The sequence below is a fragment of the Pagrus pagrus genome (genome assembly GCF_965226575.1).
Source record: "Pagrus pagrus genome assembly, chromosome: 4".
Classification (NCBI taxonomy): Eukaryota; Metazoa; Chordata; class Actinopteri; order Spariformes; family Sparidae; genus Pagrus; species Pagrus pagrus.
In genome coordinates, this window is record NC_140188.1 from 20408692 (window position 1) to 20420727 (window position 12036).

Here is a 12036-nt window from a genome sequence, read left to right on the forward strand (position 1 = left end):
CACATAAGAAATTAGAGAGGGGATATATCCAACAGTTTAAGAGGATGACATTTATGATTTCTCCATAAGTTACAGCCACAGTAGACCGTCTTTTGGAAGCAACAGACCGGTATTGATTTGGGAGGCTGATGTTGGAAACTTTTCTCTCAGTCCAGCTCACTAACATTTCTCCTGCTCCACCTGTGGAGTGAAGAAGCCAGTAAGGAGTAATCTGAGACCTGACAAAGCCTTCCTGCTGGAGGAAGTGTTTGCTGCATTGTTTGGAAATCTTCACATCCAGATTTTTTAAGAATGCAGTTTTTTCACATAATACTCTCTTAACAGTGTGAGAGTGTGTGTGTGTGTCTTCACAGTGTGTGTTTGGTTCATTAACCTCTAGTGCCAGAGACACAGCTTCGAACAAAGGCATTACTATAGGTTTATCCTCAGCCTCTTACAGGCCCGGCTACCCGACCCCCAAGACCCTGAGACCCTTAACATTTGTAACTGTGCGTGTGTGTTTTGTGTTTGTGTCTGCTTTGTGAATCATATGTCAGGGTTAAGGTCCGAATATCGAGATAGACGATATTATCAATTATCATATTGTATTTGTATTTTATGTTGATTAGTAATATAAATTGTGTGAATAATCTCAAGCCTGAGAGGTTGATAAACTGTTAACGTCTTCTCCCTTTGCAGCAACACAGACACACATTTATGAAAACTTCAGTGCGAAGAATGACTCGCAAATATAACAGAATAGTGTACAATATTAGGTGCAGCTGGTCGGTCACTGGTTCCCTTATAAAAAAAAATATTGCAATATGCCATAATATCTAATATCACCTCAGGCCTAGTTGGGAATAGTGTAAGTCTCCAGGTAATGAATATGAGACCTTGTAAAGTCCCCACAAGTGACATAAGTGTACACGTGTCTGTGGTGTGTGTGGCCAGAACTCAGACAAGGACTCTGAGGTGGTGTATGAACTATTTGTGTCAACGTCCATTTGTGTTTGTTTCAAAAAACGTGTTTCTGTTGCAGTATGAACCTTAATAACGCAGGCCCCTCTGGTCCTGAGAGGAAGCTGCATTTGGCCAAGAGTGTTAGGTTACTTATTTCCAGTCATAGAGGACAAGAAGAGATATATCAACTCTGAAATGTCTCAATATGACCTCGAGATATGTGTGTATAAGAGTGTTGTGCAACTTTGTAAAACAGATAAATCTTTGATATGAATAATTTGCCGTCACAACTTCCTCATGCTCACCGGATTTTTATTTTTCTGTGTGTCTTTTTTGCGTCTATGTACAGACACAAACCGTTGCCATTTTTTGTGCTCATCTGTGTGGTTTATTATCTTTCTCCTATAGACATTGATGAATGCAGTTCGGGCCGGGCCAAGTGTTCCCACGGCTGCGTCAACATGCTGGGCTCCTTCAGCTGCGTGTGTCACCCGGGCTTTGAACTTGGTGCTGATGGCAAACAGTGCTACCGTAAGTAAATTACTATAGAAATTCAAATCAGCCTTTTACAAATTTCAGCTACCATTGATTTCATTGCTTTGTGCTTTTTATTTGCTTTGTGCAAATTCTCTCTATAACTTCATCCTGTAAATAAGGCAAAGTAACTACTGTAACTGTGCTTCAGAATGCAGTTCTTCCTCTCCTCATCTGTAGCCTGCAATTACAAGAGTGGGACAAACCAAAATAGCCCTCATAAATGCCCCATGACTTATGTTTCAGCTCTGGTTATGCACTTTAGTTGTGGTTTCGGTCCTCTCTCCTCCAGGCATTGAGATGGAGATCGTCAACAGCTGTGAGAAGAACAACGGTGGTTGCTCTCATCACTGCGAGCACACCACCAACGGGCCGCTCTGCTCCTGTAACCACGGCTACCAGCTGGACCGGGACAGGAAGACCTGTGTAGGTAAGAACCTCTCTCTGTAATGCTGGCATTGTTTAGTTCTCTGTCTTTGTTTCTTTCATTTTCATCCATCTGTCTTCTTTATACCACCGCGTGCCTGCCTCAGACAGCGATGAGTGTGCCAGTGGGGAGTCCTGCTGCAGTCACTTCTGCAGGAACAACCCGGGCGGCTACGAGTGCAGCTGCAGGGCTGGCTACAGACTGCACCCAGACGGCTGCGGCTGCGATGGTAAGACTGCTGGATTTGTTAGCAGTTTGCCCAGTCTGTTGCTTTTTAGTGCTTTCCTGTTGTGGCACAGTATGCAAAATCCCAGAAGTCATTTAGTAACTGATTGTTCAGCTGAAATGAAGCATTTTCAAGACCATTTCAGAGAAGTAAACAAGAAGCAAAACATTTTACTCATTAAGGAGCAAACTTTCCACAATCTAGAGCACCTGGATAGAAGGAGTTAAAGGAGCTATATGTAAGAATCTTTAGTTTAAGACAATTCAAAATTACCTTAAATAATCAACTGGAAATACGTGTTGACATCATGTCAAAGACGACTATTTGTTGTGTTGCAGAGATTTCTCCTGAAGTTAGCATGCTAACCAGCTAGCCTTTGTCTGTCCTGTCTCGTAATACCACTTTGTACCGTTAAAGAAACAGCGGTGAGTTACTGTAGCAACTAGTCTGCCCTAAGTCCAACAGAGGATGAAGAAGAAGTGCAACAAAGGCAAGAAACCATGTTCGTCTGCAAACAAAGAAGTCACAGAAATAGAAGCAAAACGATCGTTAGCTTAACTTTGGTGTGACAAACAAACATATAGCACCTTTAAATCAAATGAGTATTTTGAGGTGGAACAAAATCGGCATCTGTATGTGATTGGAAAACAACTAAAAGGCACAGCTGAGCTTATTCTGCCATCAGACTTAGGCCATTATTACCTTTTTCTTGTCTTAGCTGTGTTGTTTGTGGATTCTTCTGTCAGACAATGATGAGTGCCTCGCAGAGACCTCGGGCTGTGAACACTACTGCGTCAACACCCTGGGAACTTATGAGTGTTTTTGTCGATTGGGCTTCCGCTTGGATCAGGACCAGCACTCCTGCATATGTGAGTCGACATTTGTATTACAGTCATTCTTTTGATCAAATCAACCCAGAATAAACTGTTGGCATTGTTTGTTTCTGCAAACAAGGGATACGTTACACTGGTATGTTTCATAGTATCATATCGCCAGTTCTACACGTGTAGAATCACATCTAGAGTAGATGTATGTGATCCGGTGTTTCAAGATTAGTATGAAGCCACTGGATATTTTTCCGGCCATGTTTGAAGCGACAGAACCACGTAGACAACCATAGTTGTTGTGGCATGAGCTGCTGTTCACGGATAATTTAAGACATAGTGTGCCGTTCATCTAAAATAATTTTACCCTAACTTATTACTGCGTGTGTTTAGCTTTGTATGGCAGAGAGGAGGAAGAAGAGGAGGACGAGGAGGAAGAGGACGAGCACCTGGAAGTCCACAGGTTGCCAGACCTGCTGTTCCGCAAGGCTCCTCAGCTCCTGCAGTACACAGCGGCCTTGCACTCCCGTTATGCCACTGATGATGATGATGACGAAAGTAGCGATGGTGAGAAAGAATTAGAGATCCAGAGGGAGCGTCGAGGAGAGCTCAGACTGGACACCAACATAGGTACAGTAAAACGTGTGAGTGATGACACTAAGCTGTATGCCTGGTGAGAAATACTAGAATTACTAGATGTAATTTTCAGTCGACTATTTCTGTTTCAGTGTGTCTTGATGGCTCGTTTGGGGACGACTGCAGTGTGAGCTGTGAAGACTGTGTGAACGGAGTGTGTAGTGAGAGCCGAGACCGATGTGATTGTTCACCTGGATGGACTGGGATCATCTGCAACATGAGTGAGTATAGTAAACAAGACATTCTACACTTAGCTGTTGCATTGTGTGTCACATCTTTTCTTTGCTACACAAATTGTTGAAATGTCCTGCAGTGGGTTAAACCTCACCTTCACCACTATTATACAGATGCTTGAATGTTGGGTTTTCCTTAAAGAATCCACAGACTTTTAATCCAGAATGTCCTGTGATAATTTAAAGAAATAGTTTGAGATTTTGGTACGCTTATTCACTTTATCGCTGAAAGTTAGATGAGAAGATCGATAACCCTCTCTCATCGGCCTGTTAAATATGAAGCCACCTTCAGCAGCCTGTTAGCTTAGCTTAGCTTGGCCAGTTTGACATAAGGATGGACGACATGACATCTCTTCAAAAGTGACAAAACATCTCAATGGCCCCCTGGTGGCTGGATGCAGTAGAGCTCATAAACCTGCCTCCTCCACGTTGTCCAACGGGATATGGGCCAAACTGAAAACTCACATGAAGAAAATTTTTCCCAAAGATGGTTTCCATCATTTTAGGTAGTTCTTATCACACTAATGTATGTTCAAGTGTTCATTTTAAGAAAGGTGTGAAATGTGAAACGATTGACTCAGGGGTGCACTGTGTGCCCTCTCTTCACTGTAAATATATCACAACTTTCTGCATGCTGGTGACCCCACATTAGTAAGAAGGTGTATTTCTCAAACAGTCCAACTTTTCCTTCAAAAGTTTGGGGACCTGAATATTTCATTTTGAGGAAAAATAAACGACTCTCTGGCCAAGAAATGTACAGGGACAGGAGACCAAAATGGATAATTAATGGCCATATCATATACATGACAGGTGTATAATGTTAACAGTGCAGCATGCACACACACACACACACACACACACACACACACACACACACACACACACACACACACACAACCAGGTTTTTCCCACAGGACGCATCCTCTTCTCAGTCTATTTGAACTACCCATAGAAATGTGGTCTAGTTTTCGAGAGAGATGAGATAGCTCCCAGTGTGCATCGATCCAGGGCCATGTATCAAAACCTGTCGGCTCCTCTGCGTGGGAGGCTGGCTTGTTTATGGGCTCCAGAACACAGAGCACAGGGGGAATCAATCTGTCTGCTACTGGAGCGAGGCCAGGGCCCACAGCAAGAGCGCAGCCTGAGGCCAAGGATGTCCACTACTGGGTTGGAAAGCAAAGCCCCATTGTTCCTATCCAGCTCCATGATTAATGGCTGTCTTTGGTCTGAACCTGAGTCAGGCTGGTAATCATAAGAGGACAGCCACGTGGGACAAGTCCGTTCGAAGCAATCTGTCACCTCTTGAAACACGCTCCTGAGGTGGCGGTATTCAGATGCAAGCCCCGGAGGTGATGGATCTGGACATGGGGAGCGTTTTCAGATAGAAGACAAGCAAGTAAACTCAAGTGAAAAGCACTATTTGAGAATCCTACTCAAGTAAAAGTAAAAAAGAAGGTTATTAAGTCATTAAAAGTACAAATTAGAAAGTACAAATTAAATTTTTTTTAATAATTTATTAATTGCAATCATGACAGTAATGTTAACGTTACCAATTTTAAAGCCCAACAGACCAGCCTGGGAAGGCATGGCCACTGCAGCTGCTCAGTGCAGGTGAGAGAGTCAGGTGCAGAGCCAGACCTTCTGGAGGATAATCACTTGGAGTCGTATCGGTTTTTGCTCACCGACAGCTCAGAGATGACTTTTAAACTTTTTGGATTAAAAAGTGGATGTATCTTCACTCCTGTTTATCAACCTGACTGCAGCAGCAATCTGCGGAGGTGACCTCCATTATTGGATGATTACGTTGTGTATGTTCTGTGATGCTGTAATGTTCAGAACCACAGACACACAAACCGTTGGTGTCTGCTGTAACTTGCTAACGTTAGCTCACGGCTAATGTATAGTAAAGTGTCTGCCGTTGGATAAATGAGTTGGTGATCTGTGGCGTGCGTACACCTTTCTCACACTGTGGGCCGTGGTATGCGGCCTTACAGAAACAGCGGCCTGTTTTGGGGTCACAGCCAGTGGAATGTTCTTGAAAACAGTCGCATAGAGTGGATGTCTGGGGCGGATAAACACTGCAAGAGTAACGTAAATAAAAACAAATGATCAGTTTAGTCTTGTTCGATTTCCCTATCCTGGAAGTATAGACTGGCAACCAAATTAAACACACCATTACTTTGAGTTAACTTGTGATTTCTCTGGGTTTCAACATTGATGGAACCATTTGGGATAATGAAGGACACAACTCAACCAAATATATAACAAAGTTCTAGTAGTTTCAAGACATTTTAATGCATAATTCCTACAAAATATATCTTTAATTCTGGCCAAACAAAAAACAAATGCTCTAAAATCATTTGGCAACTTGTATTTTGTGCTATTTAAACAGCTCTGTATGTTTTCCATGTTGCCTCAACATGCTTAAACATGCCTTAAGAAACACCATCAGTTCCATCATTATTAAGCAGAAACAATGCCTCATAACCCCACCCACTGTACTGTTGCTTACTTGGTTTGCGTTTCAGAATGTACACATCACGTGTGGTGAAAGTGATAGCACTCAATCTTTGTGTGAAAAAAGGTTTGTGTGACTTTGATAACATTTCGGTATTACAAGGTGCTGTCATGCCGTTATTTCAAACTGGCTTATCTTCCCATGGACAGACATAAAACTGCTGTGAAGAAGTGTGACATGGAATTCAAGCGGACTTTCTCATGATGGATTGTAACACCCAAGCACGTCTTAAACAGCCAGCTGGTTCATGTTGTAATTGCTAACAAGGCCAGAGAGATTATAGTGTCAGGAGGCCACACACCATGGGGATAGACAGGATGGAAGGTGGAAGTGTTGACTGACTTCTTAACACACACTGGCTGCATTCACTTTCTCTTCTCTCATATGAGTCTGGGTTTCAGAATCAGAGGAATTCCTAACAGTTTGATTTATTAAGTCGTGCTGCAACCATGAAGGTGTCAATGCTCTGCTCACCCCTCTCCCCCCTCTCCCTGTCCAGCCTGTCCACAGGGGACATACGGGCAGGCCTGTAACAGCCTGTGCCGTTGTCAGAATGGAGGCTCGTGTGACCCAGTGACTGGGAAGTGTTTGTGCCCCCCTGGGGTACAGGGTCTGCTCTGTGAGGATGGTTCGTATACACACATGCCTTTATAGACACACACACACACACACACACACACACACACACAGGTGTGTATAGAACAACCCGGCTCTAAGTCAGTGGTTCCAAACATTTTTAGCTTGATACCTCTTAATACGAAGAAATATCTCCTGAGGATGATGTCATACTTTGTATGTCTCTAAATTGTAAGCAGTTCAACAGAAGATTGAATTCATCATCCAAAATGGATACATTTCAATACATTTCAGAAGTCTGAAAGGATAAAACCACTATATTTCACAAGACAGGAGCAAAACATCGGGAAATGTCTGAGATCCTGCAAGACTGCTTTACAGTCAGTGTGCGCTGACAGTGTCATGACACTGCCACAGACGTTGTCTTACAATTTGAGATGACCACTGTATCCTAACTTTTTTTTCAACCAAGTCCCAGTGTGTAGCTTGTAGTGACATCTGTCAGATTGCAACCAACTGAGTACCCCTCGTCTAATCCTCCCCTACCGCTGTCGCTAAAAACACAAAAAGCCCTCTTTAGAGTCAATGTTTAGTTTGTCCTTTCTGGGCTACCGTAGAAACATGGCGGAGCAACATGGCAGACTGTAGAAGACGACCCACTCCCTCTGTAGATATAAAACTCTAAAACAAGAACACTACACACTGGACATATAAACCTTTGCTTTTATCACAGTGGAGATCACTTTACAGAAGTAGACATCCTATCCTGAAGTTCGGTTATTCATGTCTGCAGGTTGTCCGAGGGGTTATTTCGGGAGGCAATGCAGAAGAAAGTGCAACTGCCCCAACAATGGACATTGCCATCGTCTGTATGGAGGCTGCCTGTGCTCTCCTGGACTATACGGCCGCTTCTGCCACCTGCGTGAGTACCGACCTGACCTTATTATCTAAATGTGCATAATGGTGAAGATTAGGGTTACAATAGCATGTGTAACAATGACCAGGAATGAAAAGAGTGGGGTTTTTTTGTTGTTTTTTTTTACTAAATCTCACATTATGACCATTTTGAAAGAAGATGGAGTGATTTTCAGTAACACTAATATGACAGAATTCAATACTGTAGATAAGCAAATGTACATGCAGTGAAAATCGTCAATTTCCATAACATGCTATGCGGTGAAAACAGTATACCGCAACAACCCTAGTGATAATAATGACGATGAAATACATGAGGGTAATGTGACACATGAACATAAAACAAATACAGATCCTAAAGGAGAATTCCACCTAATTTAAGATAATCACTGTTGTATTTTTCCTATTCCTATGGGAATTTGACTGAATGCAGAAGTGAAATGAGAAATGAAAATATGATATCTTAAGGTTTTGATATCATGATTAGCATACAAATAAGCAGGCACTGTACACTTTGTTAGTTTTGTTTAAACAGCAGGATGCTACTACCAGATTAGGCTAGATTGTGGAAATTATCTACATAATGTACACAGAACTTCAGCTTTTTTTCAATGTAATGTTTACTCTTCATCGCTGGCTGTACTCAGCCGCTTCGACGGTGGCACCAGGTGAGACGGCAGCTCTCTGGGAAGCCAGTGACCCTCCAGTTTCCCCTCAATAAGGTGGACCGCCAAAGCAAACTCCTCATTGTCCAGCATGCCATCCCCATCTACATCAGACAGCCTCCAGACATGAGCAAGCACAGAGTTGGGCAGGAGGGTGGTCATCATCCACTCTCTGACCTTTGTGCCGCTCAGTTTGCCCTCTTTCGGACTGAGGTTGTAGAAAATCTCGTCGTATTTCGGCTTGAATTTCTCCACCGCCCACTCGTCGAAATCTGCCTCACTGCTCTGGTCATCAATGCAGAGTTCCTTGAAAGGGTCTCTCTTGAAATGCTCAGGCCTGAATGTTCCCAAAAAGTCACCGTCCAACACTCCATGGAGGGATTTCTTCCTCAGTTCTTGTTGCTGAAGTAAAGGCACCAGATTCGCTATGTCACTGGTCAGGAGTTTATCCAAGGAAGCCATTAGACTTGGTTTCAGTGTCTTGAACTTTGAGAAGTCTTGACCCAAAAGCTTTTCCTGAAAAATATATGCAATCACATGTAAGACTCACAGAACACAATGAGGTAAATCACAAAAACTGCAGCAATTATCAGTAATGTTTGACCTGCATCTTGGTGCAGTCGGGGAAGTCGCCGGCTGGGACTCGATGTTGCTGCTGGATCTTGGTATAAATCACAGGAAGCTGGTAAATCAGATTGTGCTTCTTGCTTTCTTTGCAAAAAATTGTTGGCATCTCCTGCTTCAGATAGCTGATAATGTGGGCATGAGCCTAGGAGGGGGGAAAAAAAGCTCAAATGAAACCTAAAATCACCATAACTGCATCTCAGATATTTACCTAAATATATATTAGAATCTCTTACCCGCACTAAGCGTGCCCTCTTCACCAGGTCATTCAGCTTGCGTACTGCAGCATTGCGAGGCAGGTTCCTGATGTCGGCCAAAAGATCCTCCTCCTCCAGCTCGATCAGCTGGTAGTGGTCACACATCTGCCTGGGCTCTGACCAGAAAGATCCGATGTAAACCCTCAAGATCTCGGGGGTTCGAAACACTTTCCCCAGCGACCACATGAGGGCGCCGTACACTCTCATGAGCTGCTGCGAGTCCACCCTGTCAGCTTTGTTCAGAACTATACGCAACTTGTCCTCATAGCCACACAGAGCCCCAAAGGCCCGAGTGAGCTCATCAGAGAACTCAAGTTTATGTGCATCAAACAGCAGGATGATTCGATCCACACGCTCTGCAAACCAGCGCAGCACTGCTGGGAAGTCGTAGCCTGGGGAAAAGGAACGAAAACACAGGGTTTTCATTAACACAGTATGTAATGGGGCAAGCCTCACTGCCTCAGGACTTTGAGGAGAATTTAACATATCCCAGTGGCCTTCACTGGTTACACCCATAGATGAATGCATCCATAAAACAAAGCGAAGACTGCTCAGTTACTCTCCTCCCATCTCACTGTGATATTACTTTCATCTGCTGTGCTCCTGAATTCAAGTGTTTGAATTATGTTGGGCTGAAGTATTCATTGCATCTACCAGGAGTTTTCTCTTATCAGGAATTTAAATCATCCAGACAGCAACAATGCCTTTCAACTTAACTGAAACTCAAAATGAAAAAAAAACTAAAAAGTAAAGACCGTTTAATTCCTCCTGATGGAAATTAGAAAGGTATTCTGTCTCACCTCGACTCAGTTTTCTTTTAGCAGCGGTTAAGATGCCTGGCGTGTCGATGATGCTGATACTCTCAAGGACTTTATTTGGCACCTGAACGCACTGAAACCTGCAAAGCAAAAAATACATATACAATATAATATCCTTTTTCCCCCTCACATTGTTGGAAATTAGCTTCCGTATTTTACTATTTCTAACTACCCTTAATTTAAATGAATGCATATCTGAATGGCTTCACACCGCAATGTTTGTTTCAGTAAAGACGCTCCCTCCACCTCCCTCTGTCGTCTTTACACTCTTTATGTCTGTTGATTACCATCACCTGTTCAGAAAAGCATTTCCAAAAGGGTCAAGGTTGCGAAAGGGTTTCTTCGGATCAACTGTGAGAGCATTGCCAGGGATGATTCCTTCCGGCTCTCCGTACATGACGGCAGTGAAGCAGTCAGTGGTTGGCTCAGGTCCGACTCTGCTGCCAGGAAAATCTTGTTCTATGAGATACCTGAAGCAAGTCCAACCCACCGTTACCAAAATGATTACCCTTTAATGATCGGTCAGCAGAGTACATTCGCAAATCTGCAGTGTGGAAGTTCTGATTCTTACCTGATAAAAGTTGTCTTTCCTGTTGAGTACTGACCCATCACCAACACCATCGGCTTGTTGTCAAAGTCTGCATCCTCATAGCTCGGAGAGTGGAAGTGATGGAAAGAATAGTACTTCTCTATCGGCAGCAGCCTCTTATAATAAAGATTCTTCAGCTCCTCTGTCACCAGGTTGACATCCCCGAGTGTTTTAGGGTTGCTCCTGAGCCTCCGGATGGACATGGCGATGGATTTCTGCTCTCAATTTTCTCAGTGTGGAAGCTGCTCGCTCTTCTAAGACCAAACTGAATGATGGAGGAATGTGCACAAGGAATATTATCAGATTCTCACAGCTGTCTGCTCCATCCTGCAGCGGGCCATGTAGAGGGTGGAGAGGGTGTAACCAGAGCCTGCAGCTGCACCTAACATAAAGCCAGTGTCGAGAGGGACAGGGTGGAGTGGAGTTTTTGTTGCTGAGCTGGGACAATCTTGGCAAAATCCGTGCAGATTTATTGTTCTAAATAATAAGCGGGGATGTGGCGGTGCTTCAGTCTTAAAGTCTTGCATACATTCTACATCCATTTGTTCAGTGCTGCTGATAAAGTTTGCAGAAAGTTAGCAACAACACGACAAACTATGCTTGTTTAAACAGTCATCCCAGTCTCAAGTTAGATTCATAGTTGCGCAGCTGCTATGAATGATGAATCGCTGAATTTAGTGTGAAGTTCAATAAATCAAGTGAAACAGGAGGCATGGCCACGTGACTCAAACTCGCAGAAGTCTGATGTTGTGATAACATGGTGGCTGGGTGTGTCCGTTAGCTCATACTCAAATGTAATCTGATCGAAGAGAAGGTTTCATGTCAGTGTTTTTCTTAATTAACCACGAGCACTTTAACCGAAACAAACAGAAAATCCAGAGAATTTGTTTTCTTTGCTTAACCTGTTAAAAACACCTTATCCGAAATCTGAATATAAGTAGAATTCATGTGTATATTTTTCTGCACTGCGTCAAACAAGCGTGAGAACATGTTGAACCCATTCACGGCTGTGCATCAAACCTAACTCCTTCTTTTTGTCTGTTTTCAAATGGATCGTGTCCGGCCCCTCAGCCTGTCCCAGGTGGACGCACGGCGCAGGCTGTTCCAAGGAATGTGACTGTGTTCAAGAACATTCCACTGGCTGTGACCCCAAAACAGGCCGCTGTTTCTGTAAGGCCGCATACCACGGCCCACAGTGTGAGAAAGGTATACGCACTTCACAGATCGCCAACTCATTTATCCAACGGCAGCC

General features: G+C 43.5%; 2 protein-coding genes across 5 annotated transcripts in view; one reads left to right on the forward strand and one right to left on the reverse strand.

Annotated features, from left to right (window-relative positions):
* Positions 1-12036, forward strand: part of egfem1 (EGF-like and EMI domain containing 1) — a 63904-nt gene that overhangs the window by 29290 nt on the left and 22578 nt on the right. For all 4 annotated transcript variants that reach the window (XM_084351605.1, XM_084351606.1, XM_084351608.1 and 1 more), the window contains exons 9-17: positions 1351-1473; positions 1769-1906; positions 2010-2132; positions 2876-2998; positions 3347-3583; positions 3682-3810; positions 6840-6968; positions 7710-7838; positions 11856-11990. In XM_084351605.1, the coding sequence (XP_084207731.1) occupies positions 1351-1473; positions 1769-1906; positions 2010-2132; positions 2876-2998; positions 3347-3583; positions 3682-3810; positions 6840-6968; positions 7710-7838; positions 11856-11990 (1266 nt within the window). The remainder of the gene's footprint in view (positions 1-1350; positions 1474-1768; positions 1907-2009; positions 2133-2875; positions 2999-3346; positions 3584-3681; positions 3811-6839; positions 6969-7709; positions 7839-11855; positions 11991-12036) is intronic.
* Positions 7871-11059, reverse strand: LOC311256508 (EH domain-containing protein 2-like). Its single transcript, XM_084351609.1, has 6 exons — positions 10767-11059; positions 10489-10665; positions 10178-10275; positions 9357-9769; positions 9101-9265; positions 7871-9012 (listed from the first exon to the last, which is right to left on the reverse strand). The coding sequence occupies exons 1-6, from the start codon at positions 10985-10987 to the stop codon at positions 8452-8454; spliced, it is 1635 nt and encodes a 544-aa protein (XP_084207735.1). The 5' UTR covers positions 10988-11059; the 3' UTR covers positions 7871-8451.